This window comes from Mastacembelus armatus, chromosome 16 (genome assembly GCF_900324485.2).
Source record: "Mastacembelus armatus chromosome 16, fMasArm1.2, whole genome shotgun sequence".
NCBI lineage: Eukaryota > Metazoa > Chordata > Actinopteri > Synbranchiformes > Mastacembelidae > Mastacembelus > Mastacembelus armatus.
In genome coordinates, this window is record NC_046648.1 from 17,156,256 (window position 1) to 17,170,792 (window position 14,537).

Sequence of the window (14,537 nt, forward strand, 5' to 3'; positions counted from 1 at the left end):
AAGTGGGGAAAAAAGGCACAAAACCTGTCTTATGTTCTTTTTTCTCAAAGTAAATAAACAGCCAGCCATTTCCACAAGCCAGTACATACTTTCTTCAGCCAGTGTAGTTGTGTTTAAACCCGAATGCTCTTAGTATCTGTATCTAATCAAGCCTCCAGCCCCTTTATCACTCCCTCCCTCTGTCTCCCTCATTCTCTCAGTCTGACCTTACAAGGAGAGGCAGCGGGGTTGATGTCATTGAATGAAGAATGCTGCAAGAATCCAGAGAGAAAAGAGAGCAGGAGGAGGGGTCTGACCGGACAGTTTGTGAACACACACACACACACAAAGAGAGAGAGAGAGAGAGAGAGAGAGAGAGAGAGAGAGAGAGTTTACACCGCACTACACAAGTTCTGAGCCAAAAACAGACGAGAAAGAACTTGTTTGGAAGGATGGTATCATTCCTTTTCCAGACCGAGAAGCACAGGGGGAGGGTCTAACAGCTGGAGAGGGGAAGAGAGAAAGAGAAGTTACCATTACAGACAACTCTTACTCAGCTTGGACCTGGAGAAAAACAAGAGCAAAAAGAAGAAGAGGAAGTAAAAGAGAGATCCAGAGTGCAGCTGAGGTAACAGGGTAAGTCACTTTATAGTTGTGAATCAGGAAAACAGGAGGAGGTGGTGGTGTGTCTTGTTGTTTTAGGGGTGGCAGACTGCTACAGGTTGCCTAATAAGGTAAAGCCATTTGTCAGTGCAGCTCTCGTGGTAAGCACAGGTCTACTGAGTCCTCAGGCTGTTGTGAACACTTCAGGTAAGGATCTAAGTGGACCTTTCATAGAGCAGCGCTTTGTATGACTCTGACTGGGTGATGGCTGTCTATGGGTGGCTGGGTGTCTGTTCAGTGACTGGGGGCTAATCTTAGTCAAAGTAAATCTCTACATCAGCTGATGGACACCGATGATAAGCACCGGGCTATGCGGAAGCTCCAACAGGAAGTCCAGCTGAAAAGTTAGCTAGCTAACTAAAGCCAGCAGGCTAGAAGTGCAGCAGTAATCGTTTAGGTTCAGAAAGTAGCGAGATTATTAAACTTGATTTAAAAAAATAAATAAATATTTAGAGGAGCCGTGTGAGGTGAGAACAATGCGCCGGTGTTAGTCACATCTGCTGACCCAAGCTGAGGACAGTGGTCCAGCCCAGGCTAACATAACTAGAATCCGTTTATCTGGAGGTGCAGGTGAGTGGCAGCTCTCATTCACCTGTTTTGATTGTATTTCTGCTCTGGGTCGATTTCTAAGCCAGAGTGTGTCGAAGCTTTGTCGCTAACGTGCCTGCTTTGCATTGGAAATCGGACTTTAACTGTATGCAAATGCTATCCGGGTTGGCTCTTAGTAATGTTGATTTTATTGATGCTAGCTAGAAACGTTAGCTTTTCCAGTCAGCCTTAGCTAGAACCCATCACTACTGTCCATTGCTAATTAACCCAGTCATTGTCTTTGTGCCCATTGCTGTCAGCTGTCACTGGCTAACAGCTGGCTAAAGCTATGTGGTGCCAAATGTGGTGCCAGGGTGTGGGGAGCGTCTAGCTAATATAGAAATCTGTTACCTTTCTACTGTGCACATGTTGAGACCTTATACATGTGGCTCTTTATCAAGATAATGAGTGTGTATAGTTTAATTAGGGTTAGTGTCCTGGGTATGTGCTGCACATGTAAGCTGGTCCCAGTGTTGAGATTGAAGATACTATGGAACAGAGCTGCAGCTGTTAGTCAGTTAATCAGGAGCACATCTGAATGGCCTGTATGCATACCTAGTTGTGTTTTGTGTCATGCATGAGAGGATTTTAAAGAGATCTGCCACAGCTTTTTTGCACTAATAAGGAGTGTTTAGAGAATAGGGCCATAGAAATGCTGCAGCTTCCACTCGGCTGTGCCCAGCCTCTCTAATTTGCCTTTTCATCAGCTACATATAGATAAAGGAGGAGCCTCAACCCCAAACCACAGTAAGTTTAAGAATAACTTGGAGTGAGAAGGGCTCCAGTGTGGTTAGTGTGGTGCATCTATTTGACTGGGGTTATCATTATTGACACCTCAGTGAATTGGTAAGGCAAATATAAACCTGTGAAAAAAGATGATCTGTTATTGGCTGGCTGCAGGTCTTTTTGTCTGGGGTGATGAGGAATCCTAATTGTAGCTTGCACGAATCAAGAGACAAGTTATTTTTCAGAATCCCTTTGCCTCAAACCGTCGCATGTCTATCTGTTGCCCCGTGCGGTGTCTTGTCACTATTCTGTGAGTTTACTGTATGTCAGTGAAAGCAGACAAGGCGGTTCAGGTGAGAGCTCGACCTTGGCTGATGCCGATGAAATGTCGCCTGTTCAATCATTGATCTAACTGCCGTCTGAGAGGGAGCGCAGCACTGGTACTCGGTGCATGCTCAGTGACCTGAAAGATGGAAATTGAAAAGGTTGTTTGTCCCTGCATTAGTGACCCCTGGCCTAGACACGCTTTCCCAGAAACTGGGTGTGCTATTAACATCAGAACAATGGAGAGTTTCAAAAACAAGATACTAATCTGATAACATGACTGACCACATATTTAACAAATAAGTGGAAATACTGTCAGAAATTCCACTTCTTAGGTTGACAGACAAGGTACTTACTTTATAAACACAGTAAAATCTTTTTGCTGTTACTTTTTTCCTTATTGTTTTTGTTATACTTTGTATTATACTTGCCCAAGGAACCTCCCAACATGTGACTGAAACTAGAGGAAAAGTTTAATATATGAATTCCTTTTAATACTGACACAAATTACATCGCAGTGGTATTATATTGCTGAATGAAGAAGAATCACTCCACCTTTGTGAAAGCGTTTTGATAGTGAAAGGACAAATAACAGTACATCAACTAGGCACCCTGCTACAACGCTTCCAAATGACCTTTTAAAAAGTGGTAGTACAGTATATAAACCACTTCTAGTTCCTCTGTAACCACAATAAACCACTGCTGAGTAAAAGTTTAATGTGAATCTATCAAACAGGAGACAAAACATAGATAATAGAAAGTGGGGCACAAAAGAGCTTAGCTTTACTTCTATTTGTTTGCATTGTTTTAATAGTACATGTGGGATTTAAAATGCTGAGTCTCAAAATTCTATACCCAAGCCTGGAAGCTGTTATCTAGTTTTCTAGGGCAGCAGTTCTCCAACCAAATGAATGAACGTCACAGCCCTGCTGGTTTTTATATCCAACGGTGTAGTTAGGCTTATCACCTTGTCCCTCGATTTCAGGTGTAAATCACTTCCTGCTGAGTTGTAATGAAAATAAAGTGGAATAAGTTCCCCAAACCAGGGTTGAGAACCGGTTTTTTGGAGTCTATACAAAGTTCAAAAGCTGCAGAGTACAGTATGTGATTTATGCTGGTGCCCTGTGTAAAGGCTACACAGTACCACCCTGCAATACAATTGCAATGTATAAATGATTACATGCAGCTTCAAATTATGTCATTCGGTTGAAGTGGTGGGTGGGAGATGAATGAGAAATTGAAGGAAAGCTCAAGAATAAAAGGGATAAACATGGCTGTGGTCTGCTGCAGACTATACGGCAGGTTGTGAATGTAAGCCAGGACAAGGTTTTCATTAAGTGAGAAGGAGAGAAAGGGAGAAATGGGGTGACTGGAGTGTACAAAAAAAAAAAAAAAAAAGGTGATGTCATTGAGTTTTCATGCCAAATATGTTCCTGAGCGCTGAGGGTCTCTCTCATCTCAAGGATCAAGTTTCCAGAAAGATTTGCAGTGAGATGGTTGGACCTGAGTGGGGAGCTGATCTCACCGTATTAAATCCCTTGGGGGACCGTGTCAAGGAACAGATGGAAACTGACCACCAGTTATCCTCACTGTTGAATAATTGAGAAGTTTATTGCACATTGCTTTCTAAAAAACAAGGTAGCTAAAGTGCTGTAATAAAATGACAAAATTGCAGTTCATACCCATCCCTGGCAAAAGTGAAATGTTTAGTGCCCTCATGTTTGTTTTAGTCTTGCAAATCTCTTTTTAACCCAGTAGATTTATCTTGATTGTAGCCAATCATTTTTTTTTTTTTTTGCATTAAAACTCCACTCCATGCAGCATGAAATAAGTCATAATCCTGGGTTAGGTGCCATAGGACTGTGAAACATATGTCATTTCTGGCTTTTCTTTTAGTAGTCTTTTTTTCCATTGCTACACATATCAGCCTAGCGAAATTAGCCTCTGTCTGCAAAGAAGCAAACTCGTTCTGCTCTTTGGTGCAGACACCTGGAAACACTGATTCATGCAGCAGGTTTCTGAATTATTTAAGTGAATGGGTGAAATGGAGCTAATATTCTGTCGCTCAGTGTTTTTGCAACTCCCTGTGAAGGACCATGACATACGAGTGCAAATCTCATGCAGTTATATTATTTCTCTACCAAACTTTTTCTTTTCTTTGAAACAAATGGTTGAAACTAGTCGTGTCTTGTTCCGGTGCAGCTGTTGTGATTGCTGTTATTGCTTAGTGATGTTACAGTCTGATATATCATCAGGAGTTACTCAAATGTTGCTATGTGAAGAAACATACCTATCATTATCCAAACCCTACATACACATTCAAATATGATTAATAATGAATTTACACAATTCTGTAATGATGAATCACGATAATGTTGGTAAAGTGGCTTGTAGATGCCGTAGATAGGAGGATTTGGACATCAGTGTTTCATAATGATCATATGACTAGCCTATGAGACAGTGCTCCAGCTGACCACTCAGTATGTGTAATGGGCATTAAAGCCTCATCCTGGACATATATGGTTAAAATTGTTAAACATCAGTAAATCTTGCATCAAAGGAAGCCGATCTAAGAAGCAGAGGTGCTGTTCTCTCAGAAGCTGGTTACGTTATGAGCACCAGCAATACTAGACACCAGCTCTAAAGGGGGGGCTTCTTATCTTGTCAGAACTTGAAGTGTTGCCTCTGTGGCCCAACAAAGAGGAATGGGGATGAAACACTTCACCTTTTCATAACTGGTTAACCTGGTTTAGCCTTTACTGTTAGCTGACCCCATCTTCATCATAATTTTATAAGACTATGTCAGACTTACTGTCTTCTTGGAAAGATTGTTTTTCAAACTGCAAACTCGATTACATGAAAATATGAAAACGGTTCTAACCCACGGTGCAAACAAAGATTTCTGAAGCTTTGGGAGGATTTTTGTTTGACTAGTACTCAAGCATTATGTGCAGAGAGGACATGTGAATGTAACTTTAATCGTGACATTTACAGAGGATAAATGCCACACAGTGAAGTGACGATAACTACATATTCACTGTTCATTGGAAAATGTTACCTCCAAATTGACTAATCCTTCTATCTTCAGCACATTTGGTTACAGGTTGTGGCTGCATGACGTTTATGTTAAAGGCTGCATAAATAGTTATTCAGGTCAGTATTTCTAATTATTACAATTATGTATCTATTTCAGGGTTAAGCTGTTTGTTAAACAGCAAAAGAGTGCAGTTAGTGTCCAGATGTGTGCCTGTTTGCGTGTGGGTGGTGGGGTCAGTAATAACAGCTGTGCTTTTGAGGAAAGGTCATGTTCGGGGCCGGCCGTCTACAGAGAAATGTGTTCAGACTTGCTGAGGAAGCTTAGAAGAGACACCAAAGTTAACATCAACATTTGTTTAGCCACTAGTATGTGTGGGGTAAATATTTGAGCTCATCCTCTTTCTGACGTACCTTGCATGAAAATGTTACGATGGTGGCCATCTTTCCCTCTTTAAACCAGACTCTTTCTTATGAACCTTGTGTCACTGGAAACGACCATGTGTAAAATATTTGAAATCGTGTCAGGCGTCAGGGAGTCTTTGCTCTGTTAGCTTTGTATACTTTATATATACTTTTCTCTCATTCTATTCTGGACCATGTACCAAGACTTTTGTGTTTAAAGGGATTTGATAACACTGCATTTTCAGAATGTTGCCCAACCCTTCTGTTTTATTGCTATTTCACCAAATCCAGAAAAAGTCCAAGTTACATTTTAAGCGACACTGCGAGCCACAATAAACCTCTGTTTGATTAAGCTTCACTCTCTCAGCTTTAGGCTGTCAAGACAGCTGAAAGTTACACAATAAGCATCGTCATGCACAGGATACCATTTGGACAAGAACTTGATGTTTTATACTAATAGAAATTGCTAAACATTATGTATGGAATGAATCTGAATGTTAGGAAGCTACAGCCAATTTCAAATTGTTCTCACCCAGATTTAATACCCTAGATTTATATTTTCTGACTTTTCCCTGCTTCGATCTCACTATCCACAGAGTGTTTTCTTTGTTACAGCTGTGAGTAGCTCATGTTTCCATTTTGCACTGCATTGAAGGACATTTTTGCATCAGCACTGCCCTCAAACATCAAGAAAATTTAGTCTGTATGTGCACTGACATCTTAGAATGTAGTTACTTTAGTCACTTTTCAATGAGGAAACCTCACTTCAAAACCTGCTTAAAATTAGTGTGTAGGTTGGATTTTTAAAAAATTTTTTTTTTTTACCAAATATCTAGTAGATGTGTCAACATCACAACAAAACGGCAAACATGTATACACTGCCAAGGAATGCAAGGCCTTTGACTTTAATCAGCTGATTATTTCTCGTGTGCAGTGAAAGTAATTACTCTGCTGCTGTTTGAACTTCACTGCAACTTGTTCTATGCCTTTGTCAGAAAACAGACTCTTATATAAGGATTCATTTTGTTCTGTATAGTGTCTTTTGTCCATGAAGTTTTTTCTTTGTGTTCGTCTTCAGATAAATACACAAAATGGAAGACTCAAACGGTAGCAAGCCATTCATGGTGACATCTTCTCTGAACTTTAAAGTCACCACTCCATCCTTCTACAACCAGCCAAAGAAGTTTGCCTCTGTGGCCCCACCACGGCCCAAAAGCCAGACACCGCCCTCAGCTCCGTCACCGACACCAGTAGGCATGGGCGTGATTGGTCGAGTTGGAGATATGCCTCCGCCGCCCCCTTCACTCTGTGATGGTATATACATTATTTATATTGTTTTGCAAACCAGTCTTCATCTTCTTATATCTACTCTTTGAAGACCCTGCCCCTTTCCCACCCCATGCTGCTTCTTATGCTCAAGCATGCTTCACAATTGAGTGATAAAACATATCAGTTGTGTTAGTGCTGTGGTTGTAATTAATTGTCAAGAACTCCACAGGGTACATTTAATTCAGGACAACATATATCGGCATACCAGTAAGACATTTAAAGTTACAAAGCCATCAGTGAAACAGCGTAATGTCATCAAATACCTTTCAACCCAACCCCCCCCAATTTTGATTTTTGAGTTTGGTCTTTTCTGCTGTGATTCTTTGTTAAAGCATGCAAATAGCTAATAAATGATTGTCACTAAAAACTGCATTGATAAGTAAAAGTGACTGTGCAAGAAACCATTCTGTTACAGCTTTTAACCAACCAACCTTCATTTTTTTGTCAGACTTCCCACCCCCTCCTCCTCCTCCTCCACTGGATGATGATTTGCCAGCCCCTCCCCCTGAATTCCATACCACAACCACTGCCTCTGAGGTCCCCCCTCCTGCCTTTCCCGCTCCACCTCCAGTGGCAGATGACCTACCCCTCCCAGCTCCTCCTGAGGAAAGTGCCTGTCCAGCTACCTGCCCCTCCCCTCCTCCTCCCCCACCCCCGCCACCTCTCCCTGTCTGTGTTTCCAGTGCTGTCGGAAACCCACAGGTGAGTCCCAATGGTATTTAACTTGCTTTGCCTGTCTACATGTTTCTTCCTTTTGCTGCATGTAGATATTAATAGACAGTCATTTAGGACAGCAACACATTGTTGTGGGATCATAATGAGCCAATGGAGTGTTGGCAGGAAATACTGTGTTTTGAGATTTTCCCACAAATTGTATTAGCATTAGTCTGAGGGTAAACCACCCAGTTTCAAGCCTCTAACTGGATTATCGCACATTTATGTCATTGTTTGTCATTGCAGTGAAAGGTTTATTGTAAGACTGCAGTTAATTAATTGCAATTGGCTTGTCAGGCTACGAATTTATGAATGTATGGAATTAGGTTATGTTAGCTAGTATCAAAAAGCAACATGGAAATGATAAAGACAGAAGTATACCTCAGGTTTAAATTAGCAAAGACTTTTATGCTAAGTTCTAAGCAAAAAAACCTAAGTCTGACACAATTTCTCACCTGTCCACGTTTGCATTCTTTGTTTATAGTGGCCTCATTCAGTGTGTGTCATTGTGATCCCTTTATTTGCATGGATAACATTTTTTATGTCCTCTTTCTGTCTTCCTCTGCCAGAGACTGACAGAGAAGCAGACAAGTTTTGATCAACAGCTTGATTCTCTGACTGACTTGTTGTCTGAGATGGAGACCAGAGGACCTTTCAACCCTAAGGTACAAAAAAAATGCAGGGCCGGGGTTAAGGAATGTTAGGATGTAGTCAGAAAGATGTATGATTGCTAGAGGTCGACAGAGAAAATTAGAGACAAAAACGACAGCAGACTTTGAGTCACAGGAGACTCTGTAGAAAAAGAGTGAGTCACACAGAGGGATGAAAAGGGGGGTGAGGGGGAAGCAAGGTAGGTCTGTGGGAATGGCTTGGAGAGATGCCAGGTTGCTTTTATTAGTCTTTCGTCATCTGTTCAGGTTGAAAGCTCAATGATAAGTGAACTGCACACACTGCACATCAGACCTAAAGAGAAAACAGAAAGTGAGGGTGCTGGTGATTCACACTGAGAGAGGAGACACTTGCAGAGAGAGATTGATGCAAACAGTACTGAGTGGAGAGCATGAGAGTGTGATGAAGCCAGAATGTGCTGCCAGAGACCCAGTCAGAGGTCCATAAATGGAGAGTGTTTTTATCCAACTGGGAGGTACTGGATCAGGGTAGAATAATGTTGGCTGCAAACCACAAAGTAAATGTCAGAAAGATGAAGCACTTCTGATAAGCTCAAAGTCGGGAGCATTTCCAATATTTACTTTAATAAAAGTACCTCATTCAACATAAAGGTGTCTGCTTGCTGCATTTCACATTCGGTGTTTTACACTAGATATTAACTTTGACTAGGCACTTGTCCTGAAAAGTCTCACATTTAATTTCTCTTTCTGTTAGCTTTGTTTTTAGGTAAATATTTCTGTGAAAATCTACTTTTATCGTTGTCATCTGATGTCTTCTGATGTGTTATCCACAGTTACCAAGCCAGCATTCTTCCGCACCAGCACCCAAGCCTTTTGCGCCTCCACCAACTGCTCCGAAACCAGCACTCTCTTTCCTACCACCTCCTGAGTTGGGAGACCGCCCACCTCCTGCACCCTGGGCTGAGGAACTCAAAGCCAGAACAAACCGACAAGCCAATCACACTTCTGGCCCAAACACTGCTGCTCAGCAAATTGCTAAGGCCCCGGCTGTGGCACCCAAATCTGGTGTCGGAGGGAGAACTTCATCTACATCTCTTGCACAAAAACTGAACCAGAATCTAAACCAGGCGCCCACCCCAATCAGTGGAGCAGCAAAACCTTCCCCTCCATCTGCCACCAGTTCTTTTCCTCCACCTCCCGCAGCCCCCCCTGCACCTCCTGCTGCACCAAACAACATGACCGCTGTCCCGGCCTCTAATCACATAAAGAGTTCTCCATTTGCTAGTCAGGTGAATGTGAACCAAAACCCTCCTGCTGCTGTGCCTCCTCCTCAACCGAAGACAATGGCATCACCCTCCTCCTTTAACCAACCAAGGAAAACTCCCCCTGCACCAACAGTATGTTCCAGTTTTCTTTCACTTTGCACTTTGCACTCCTTGGCTTGCATGTATAGTAGAAAGCACGTGATGTACAGATAATGTAGTTTATAATGAACAGTAAGGAATTATGCCTTTTACGGACATGCACTAATAGTATTTTTAAAGTTAAACTACTAAATATTTAACAAAATGCTGGCATTCTGAATGAAATGTAAATAATGTATACATATGTGCCAATGGATAATTTTCCGTGTCTCTTTGTGTGTGTGTCTTTGTGCGCGTGTCTGTGTCTGTGCGTGTGTGTGCATGTAATGTAATCAGCCCTCACCTCCTGGGCCAGTTCAAATCCCAGGTGGAGGTGTTCCTCTGAACATGAGGGAGGTGGAGGAGTTGGAGAGAATGACCAAGGACTTCATTAAGGACATGGACAAACAGGCACCTGTCATCACCTCCCCTCCTACAGGTACACACATGCTATTCACTGACAGACACACATTGATTTCACACTCCACCACTAATACAGTCATATTCTTCGTTGTCTATATGCTTGAAAGAATTGTCTATCACAGCCCATCTGACAACACGATTTTCTACACTAATGAAGATGAATGGGGCACTTCATTGTTCCTAATTACAGACATTAATTAGCTGCTAGTGTGCAGTGTAAGAAAACACCATCAAGAATGGCAAATGTGATATCGTATTAACAAATGTACAAGCTCAACTTTTATTAATTGGTGTTTGTAATATTATTTGGGGGATTTATGCAAAAAGCAAATGTAAAAAAGTGTCTCCCGTAGTATTTTAATATCTCACACTGGAACACAAGTTGCAAAATGCAAACCATTATAAGTGGTTAAACTATTAACCATTATATTAAATACATTCATTCACAATGTATTTCTAATACTCTACAATTTAACTGTAGCAGGCTTTTGCTGGTCTCTGTAGTGGTTTTCTGCTGTGATTATTTGTTCCGTCCTGCTTATCACTGTAACAAATGTATGACCTTGCTAGATGTTAAACCCCATTAGTTACATGAAACTAATGTTGCAGCAGTTTGTGTGGATGGACACAGTGTTATTCTCATAAATTGATGAGTGACAGTAATTAACACAAGCTGAGATGAGTAGGAAAATGAATGCCTTTCAAAAAAAAAAAAAAAATCTTATGACTTTTTTTGCATATCATACTTTTTTCAACCCTTTCCTCTCTGCCTCCCTCTCCCCAACTCCTACCCCAATTTTTCCCCTTTTTAGAGGTTTGTGGGAAGTGTGGAGAGGCTTTGTCCAGAACTCAGCCTGCAGTGAGGGCCATGGATAAACTCTTCCACTCCAACTGCTTCTGTTGCATGAGCTGCCATCGCCCCCTGCAGGGCATGCAGTTCTATGATAGGGATGGCTCACCTCAGTGTGAGGAGTGCTACATGGTGAGACACAAAGACAACAGCAATATAGTAATAACACTAACAGCAGTACATAGTGTGCAAATTCAGCGTAGGAATAAATGAAAATATGAAGTTTTTGGAGCTGGTGATTACTGCATAGTGAAGGCCACATTATTATTTTTGTGCCACTGTTATAAATATAAAACAGTTATGTGTGTGTTTGGACAATTATTGTTGTTATTGTACTATTTCAGGCTAAAACATGTTTCAGCTTGTAATGAACGCACATTTCTTTTCATGCTACGTTTGACACAACAGAGTCCAGTTTAGATACCAATGAGGACCAATAATCTGAAGTATTCAGTGTATATTTAAAGTCTTTTATAATGTACTCACTAATATTGAACCAGCAAATATACCATCTCTCACTTCCTTCTCCTCGACCTCAGAGTTCTTTGGCTGTGTGTTCCCGTTGTGGGGAGAGGATCACCGACCGTGTATTAAAAGCTGTGGGCCAGTGTTTCCACGCCCACTGTTTCCGCTGCAGTACCTGCTCCTGCGTACTTGAGGGGGCGCCCTTCATCACTGACGACAATAACAACCCCTACTGTGTCCAGGATTACCACAGGTAGAGTAGCTTCTGGCTGTTATTAACCTAATATAATATTACATCTGTTTAATTTCTCATGAAAAGTGCTTAGTTTGCAATGTATTATACCAAACATGCAGTGTAGGAAGAGGGCTGGGAGAATATGTCCTAAACATTATTTCTCCTGACTTTAATCTACATACTGTAATTTCTCAGCATAAGGAAGCATTAGCTGATTATTAAACTTTTATCAGCAAGAGATGGAGATGTAAGATTGCACAGCTTGCTAAACTGTGAAAAAACAATTAGATTTGCTGAAGGTGATTAATATTCATAAGCACATGGTCAGGAATCCACATATTTGGTTTGATTTCATTAGAATACGTTGCTTCAGGTGTTCTTTGACTATAAGAGTATGAATGTGTAAGAAATTGACCCACTGTGAATATTTCCTTTCAGGCGTTTTTCTCCTCTGTGTGTGAGCTGCAATGAGCCCATTGTTCCAGCACCAGGCAGCGAGGAGACAGTCAGAGTGGTGGCACTTGACAAGAACTTCCACCTCAAATGTTACCGTTGTGAGGTAAACACAACATTTTATCAAACTATACGTCACATGATGTGTTGACCACAATCAAAACGCTAATGAATATGTGTATTATTTATTTGCTAGGATTGTGCTCGTCCCCTCTCCATAGAAGCAGATGAAAATGGCTGCTACCCTTTGGATGGTAGGATCCTGTGTATGAAGTGCCACACCCAGCGAGCCAAGCGAGCTGCACAGTGATTGGCTGATGCAGCATCACTCAGTTTAACTATGAACCAAATCCAAAAGCACAGGATTCATTCAGCTTCCATTTTGCCTTTGAAATAGGGCTTTATTCAGCATATATGTGCAGGTGTGAGTGTAAATGTGCTGAATGAAAATGTTTGCATGCAGATTCAGTGTAGTATTCCCTGGTCTTCGTTCACATCATTGCAGAAGTAATGTACTGCATTGATCATATTTTCTTCCTTAACTCGAAAATCTCCTGTCTGGCCTTGTGTGCTAGAGCGTATATTTTGTGCCAATTCTATGTTTACGCTAAAATTTCCCGCATAACTTGCACAAGAACAGTTTTGACCAAGAAAGCAGTCTGATGAATATAAAGTTGCCTTTCTGTTTTTTGTCTTGCCTCAGTGTTGTTAGTAGCACCGTGTACTGAAATACTTCCATTTTAAGACATTGACTGGCTGGTCTCTTTTCCTATCGGAACTATTTTGATGTTCCTAGGACAGATTGTTGCCATAAGCTGGGGAATATTCAGAACCTCCATTCTGCAGATTTCACCACTCCGTTTTAGGTGTTGGCAGAGCATGTCTTTAACTGTTTGGCAGTTAGTCTCTGCGAGCATGGTTAATGGAAGTGCGTTAAATCAGTCTACTCTGATCGTATCTTAAAGTCATTCAGTGGTGAAAATCGACTGCAAAACAAAATAAGACTGAATGTTTTTGTGATGTGAATCTGGTCATTTAGAGGCATGCCTTGTATTATGTCTTGTTGCTTTCCCTATATGATCATACATACTGTAGCGTAAGATTAGAATAAAAATCAGCAATTTTCTTCTCAGATGTAGCTTAGAGTTGATTTAATTAAGTATTTTTAGATGCATGCTTTTTGAATGCACAAATGATGAACAAATAGAAAAGCACAGATTTGCCAACTATGGATTCCATTCCAGTGACAGTTTAAAAGCAGTGTAGTTAATGTCAGCTGCATGGCTGAGAACGGCACCTATTACTTGATCATTGCACAGTTTCATAGTGGAATAAAACATCTCTCTAAAACTCTGCACATGATAAACAGCATCTAGAAAAACAATAGTGTAGTTTTTTTTTTATATGCATTTCCTTGGAATCTCTTGCTTTAAATAATCTAATTTATGGCTTTTTTTTTCTATTAAGTTACATTTACCAATAACCTGTTCTGGCAGCCAGATAATAGATGAGTAGGCACATTAGCTTTGAGCTTTAGGTAACACTAAGACGTAGTAACCAAATATTTCAAAGCTCCTGTTAGATTAAAGTTAATGAGTCAGTTACATGGGATTAAATATTTAAGCATCCATGTATGTTTTATCATCTTTGTTTGAGTTTTTGCTCTAGATCTGTTTTATCATTACAATAAATACCACTATTCTTTCCATTATTTGTCTTTTGTACTTCAGTCTTATCATGTCAGTTATATACAGTTTTATTCTTGTTGCTGTATTTCATTGATAAACCTGGCAATGTGCCTTCTCCACTATTGCATTTCACTGTTCATTTTGAATTGAGTCTGATTTGCAGCCTCAGAAATTCAGTTCTCAGTAAGAAAAATGTTGTTTCTTGTGCTTTGCATTGAGTCTGTTGCAGTACAACACCAGACTGTCAAACAAAACAGGGCAATAGTCATTCAGTATCGCATGTTAGCTGTATTGGCGGTGATGGGATTTTCTTTACTATAATGTCTTTGGTTGCACCAACTACTTCACCTTTGATGTCCTGCCTTTGCCATCACCATGTGATATTATATGAAAGAGGATGCCTTCACAGTTTATCTGGTGTTCTGTTATGTCCTGTTGTATTACAAGCAGATGCCTTGTTTTTCATATAACTTTTTTATAAATTCCTGTTTGATATGTGTGAACGTATGTGTATGTTTAGGGTTATTATTTAGCTCCACCTCTCCCCCTCTGGCTATATCAAAAAATAAATAAAATGCTAAACTCCAAATGTTTTTGCTTGCTTTCTAGCCTGTAAGTAGTATGATTTTA

General features: G+C 40.7%; 2 protein-coding genes across 8 annotated transcripts in view; one reads left to right on the forward strand and one right to left on the reverse strand.

Moving 5' to 3' along the window:
* The window catches only part of fam131bb (family with sequence similarity 131 member Bb), a 40,269-nt gene that overhangs the window by 25,372 nt on the left and 360 nt on the right, over nt 1-14,537 (reverse strand). Inside the window, exon 1 of one of the 3 annotated variants that reach the window (XM_026317507.2) lies at nt 11,553-11,614. The exons of the other annotated variants lie outside the window; for them this stretch is intronic. The gene's annotated coding sequence lies outside the window, so the exon portion shown is untranslated. Of the gene's footprint in view, nt 1-11,552; nt 11,615-14,537 lie in introns of those variants that run through there. 3 annotated transcript variants of the gene reach the window in all.
* Nucleotides 230-14,496, forward strand: zyx (zyxin). 5 transcript variants are annotated; one of them, XM_026317478.2, is made up of 10 exons: nt 230-615; nt 6,797-7,032; nt 7,496-7,749; nt 8,331-8,426; nt 9,224-9,787; nt 10,091-10,232; nt 11,029-11,198; nt 11,606-11,784; nt 12,205-12,325; nt 12,441-14,496. In XM_026317478.2, exons 2-10 carry the CDS (start codon nt 6,810-6,812, stop codon nt 12,489-12,491), a joined length of 1,800 nt encoding a protein of 599 aa, XP_026173263.1. In that variant the 5' UTR covers nt 230-615; nt 6,797-6,809; the 3' UTR covers nt 12,492-14,496. The 5 variants fall into 5 exon arrangements, with proteins under 5 accessions (XP_026173263.1, XP_026173260.1, XP_026173258.1 ...); XM_026317475.1 differs by having other exon boundaries at nt 237-607; nt 12,416-14,496; XM_026317473.1 differs by having other exon boundaries at nt 239-615; nt 12,416-14,496.